Consider the following 4,347-nt stretch of genomic DNA (forward strand, 5'->3'; position numbering starts at 1 on the left):
AACTGAGCATTAAGACCTGCAGTGTGAACGTAGCCTTAGCTACTACTATGTTTTAGGTTGGTCCACTATTGTGTTCATTTCCCAAAAAAAATAACTGCACAAGTTTGGTTTGTGACAGCTAAAAAAGAAGGCACCAGTTCTGTTTTATGAGAGCAACTAATAAAATTTATTTATTTATATATATATTTTTTTTATTTTGACAGAGTAAGATGTTAAAACGACAAACTATCAATTGTATTCTTTTACACAGTTTGAAGCACAGAACTGCTAACTCTGTAGACTTTAAAGACTGACAAATAGCAGGACTATTAGGCTGGCGGGTTACTTGCTGTCTTTAGTGAGATTTTACAGATATCTAAACAGCTATTATTCCCACGGAGCTTTTCTCTGAGCTCTGTAATTATCTAACAAATGTCATGTTTAGTTAAATGGTTTTAACATGTCTCTTTCACATTGTGTCCCTGCTCCTGATTGGCTCAGTCTCTCAGTCACGCACGCTGAATGTTTACGTGCTCGGTTTCTTCCTGCAGATCCTCACATCAAGGTGTGTGGGAAGAGGGACAGCGTCCGCGAGGCTAAAGACAGAATCATGTCCGTCCTTGACACAAAGGTACAGGAAACATCTTTATTACAGTTAATATGTGCTTTATTGTCCTCTCCTTGATTATGTTTTTTTATCCTAACCCTTGGATTTAATCATTTGGATCAAACACTTGGGTATTTATTCAATGAATGTTTGTCTCAGTGAGTGATTGTACACACCGACGTGGTACCACTTGCTTCTAGTTTAGCAAGATACTCTCATCTTAAGTTCAGTGTAGAGTCAWGTGTAGTAGCTTTGTTTCCATAGCAGCCCAAGCTCTCACATACCTGGTGTGCACAGCAGTGCCTCTTGGGGGCAGAAAATTATCCATGCACTTCGAGCAGCTACACAAGAGGCACGCTGCACAATTTGTTGTTGTTGTTTGTTTTTTTACACAATTTCATATGGTTTAGTCACAAAGAAAGGCCACCCACTCAGACTTTACTGAAGGGTTAAAAATTCAAACATATGAGAAGAAAACAAAATGTGCCATGGAATTCAAAATGTTTGCATGTGTTTCTTGTTTTGAAGTCATTCCAAAAAAAAAAAGGTGAAACAATAAATGTAGGGCTGCATTCACACTGCAGGAGCAAATGCTTCAGGAGCATCCCGATCAGAGGCAGGTTCAGATATAAACTCTGAACTAAACGAGCATGTTGGATAATTTTTTTAATCGGTTCTGATTAAACAACTTCAGATTTGACATGCTAAAAGTAGCATCCATGCTAACTCTATAAACAAACAACCGGCTGAATGAGACGTCACGTCTTTTACTGCGCATGTGGGTCACATCATTGTCGTGTAGCATTCACTCTGGAGTCTGATGCAGGTCGCATTTCAAATTTAATGTGAACGGTCACGGCAAATGATCAGATTTTTTTTAAGTCAGAATTGAGCGTTATGACCTGCAGTGTGAACGTAGCCTATGCCTCTTTTGTTAGTTTTGTAATTTTCTGATTCACCAATTTATGTGAGATGTTTCACATAACTTCCTAACATAAAACTTGACAATTGTGATGCTTCTCAGGTAGTAGTAGTAGTAGTAGTAGTAGTAGTAGTAGTAGTATTAGTAGTAGAGTAACCAAGTACAAATAATTTTTTACTGTACTTAAGTAGAATTTTTGGGTATCTGTACTTTACTTGAATAATTATTTTTCAGCCTACTTTTTACTTCTACTTCTTACATTTTCACACAATTATCTGTACTTTCTACTCCTTACATTTTTAAAAAAGTCAAGAAGTAGAAAGTCGTTACTTTTATTTCATTGTTACTTGTTTTCATTCCAGCTTGTTATTGTAAAAAATAAATAATATCCATAGAAACTGTGCCTCCTAGATTGAGTGAATTTAATTGTATATATAAACTAAAACAGCTAGACTAGTGCATCCTAAATTTAACATAAATCATTTATTTTAATACAACAGTCATTTCTACATTTTTTTGGGGAGGCCAACTCCCATAAATGTCATTACAGAAAATCTAACTGCTCATTTTAAATCAATACTTTTACTTTTAATACTTGAGTACAAAAAAAATATCAGATACTTTAAGACTTTTACTCAAGTAATATTCTTAAGAAGACTTTAACTTTTGCAAAAGTAATTTTTTGGTAAGATACTTGTACTTTTACAAGTATCACTTTGTGGTACTTTATACAACACTGAGTAGTAGTAGTAGTAGTAGCAGTAGCAGTAGTAGTAGTAGTAGTAGTAGGAGGAGGTCGTCTTTGCAGACTGCTTAGAAACATTTTGGCTCCGAAACAAATATTTTGGTATATCCTGATTTGTATTCTAACAAATGAGGTGAATGAAATCTGCTTTTGTTACTTGGTCATAAAGCATTTCCTCCACGGTGCTTCACAGTTTACAGCACACACTTGTCTGTTTCTGCTCATTAGAGTAACAGGGTGACTCTGAAGATGGACGTCTCCCACACAGAGCACTCCCACGTTATTGGCAAAGGGGGCAACAACATCAAGAGGGTGATGGAGGAGACGGGGTGCCACATTCATTTTCCAGACTCTAACAGGAACAACCAGGCAGAGAAAAGCAACCAGGTTTGAGCTGTTTTTTATTTATTTTACTCTTCTGAGCACTGTGCAGTAGTGTTATGTTTCTGCCTTGATTGTCTCCAATCTTCATCACYCTACAATTGATTTTTGTTTTCTGCAGAGGGTTGTTAAGGTTGGTTTGTGTTTGCCACTTTCCAGCCCATGTGTGAGCTGTCACGGTGTTTCAGGCTGCACAGGCGCTGGTCTAATTTGATGTTTTTGCTGGCTGGTCTTGAAGATCAATGAGACCCTGCTGTAACTGCCATCAAAGTGCGTCCATGAAGATTTCAGAGACGCACGCCGTCTCTGCAGGGACTTAGATGTGCGTCTTTGCCAGCTGCTCTCCGAGGCCTAGTCGAGTAAACGTGCTAAAAATTTCATCGACTTTTAAAGGTTCTAAAAAGGTCGACCTTATCTCTGACTGCACTTTGAATATTTTGCACTATTAAACTTATCTAGATGTTGTATTTCGCGGGCTGCTCGGTCCCCTCCGGTTGTACTGTGATGATGCAATTGCTGGCTGATTAGCAGCAAGAGACTCCTTAAAGGCGCTCTCTTTATTTTTCTCTGGTTTCAAAAGACTTCAGACTGCAGCAGAGCCTTTGAGTCATGCTCCATATTGAGATGTGTAGTTGTGTTGATAAGCGCATAGAAAAGAACTGGTGATGTGAAGGCTAACCCTTCAACTCTGTCTGGCTAGTGGGACTTTTGTTGTGGCACAAAGTAAAGTTTAAAAAGAGTTTTTCAATTTAAAGTGTATGATGGCAGCTTGCTACAATTTGTACTTTTCTGTTTGTAGTGAATTTTTGGAGACAAACCATCCAGGCCAGCTTTATGTTTTTAACAAAAGACTCTCTAAAAGCATTTAAAATTAGTTTTAGCTTAGTAGCACTGTTGATATAGTGCTTGTTCAGTGCCCAGTCCTGAGTAACTTTGAGCGAAATTTAGATACAATGAGGTCAGAGGTTTTTTATTTTTTTCCATTAGAATTAAATCATTCACTGTGAATTCTCATTTTTGCATCTCTGTTAAAACTTCACGTATCTAAATTGAGGATGCATTGTGCAGTTTTGTTGAGACTGTATCTTAGTCCTTATTCATTTTTGACTGGTGCCAGACTTTTGTGATTTACGTGCAGATTTTTATTATCAACAGGTGTCCATCGCAGGGCAGCCAGGAGGGGTGGAGGCAGCTCGTGTAAAAATAAGGGTAAGTTGGAACTTTTCCACTTTGTCAAAAAAAAGTGTACATTTTCAAGTAAAAATAAATTATTGCAGGCATACAGGGATGAGCTTTTCTAACAAGTCAACTTTAATTTCATGGCTTTTAACTTGAAAGAGCAGGTATTTCACGGGTACAGTAACAATTGAACTAATGAAAATGAACTGAAATATATTACAGGTTGCAATAAAATTAACTAGAACCTCTTTTACTGTAAATAACAGAACAGAACATCTTTACAGTGTAATAATTTTAAGTGTAATCTTTAGGTTTTTTTTTCACTGCGACAATATTCAACATTGTCATCGGGATGTTTTCAAAATGTTCCTCTCTGTTCATGTTTTTGAACACATTTTGCACAAAGAATAAAGGTTTCTTGAGCAAAAATTACATAATTAATCCTCACTTCTTTCCCTGTCAAAAACCTGACCATTATGCTAGCAGTGTCAAAGCATCTTTTTTTTTCCATTCTGTCATGCCATGCCCCCCCCG

General features: G+C 37.1%; 1 protein-coding gene across 2 annotated transcripts in view; it reads left to right on the plus strand.

Annotated features, from left to right (window-relative positions):
• bicc1a (BicC family RNA binding protein 1a) overlaps nucleotides 1-4,347 on the plus strand; it is a 65,473-nt gene that overhangs the window by 33,945 nt on the left and 27,181 nt on the right. For both annotated transcript variants that reach the window (XM_014001434.1, XM_014001443.1), the window contains exons 4-6: nucleotides 531-610; nucleotides 2,482-2,640; nucleotides 3,790-3,843. In XM_014001434.1, the coding sequence (XP_013856888.1) occupies nucleotides 531-610; nucleotides 2,482-2,640; nucleotides 3,790-3,843 (293 nt within the window). The remainder of the gene's footprint in view (nucleotides 1-530; nucleotides 611-2,481; nucleotides 2,641-3,789; nucleotides 3,844-4,347) is intronic.

This window comes from Austrofundulus limnaeus, unplaced genomic scaffold (assembly GCF_001266775.1).
Source record: "Austrofundulus limnaeus strain Quisiro unplaced genomic scaffold, Austrofundulus_limnaeus-1.0 Scaffold0, whole genome shotgun sequence".
In the NCBI taxonomy this organism is placed as follows: domain Eukaryota; kingdom Metazoa; phylum Chordata; class Actinopteri; order Cyprinodontiformes; family Rivulidae; genus Austrofundulus; species Austrofundulus limnaeus.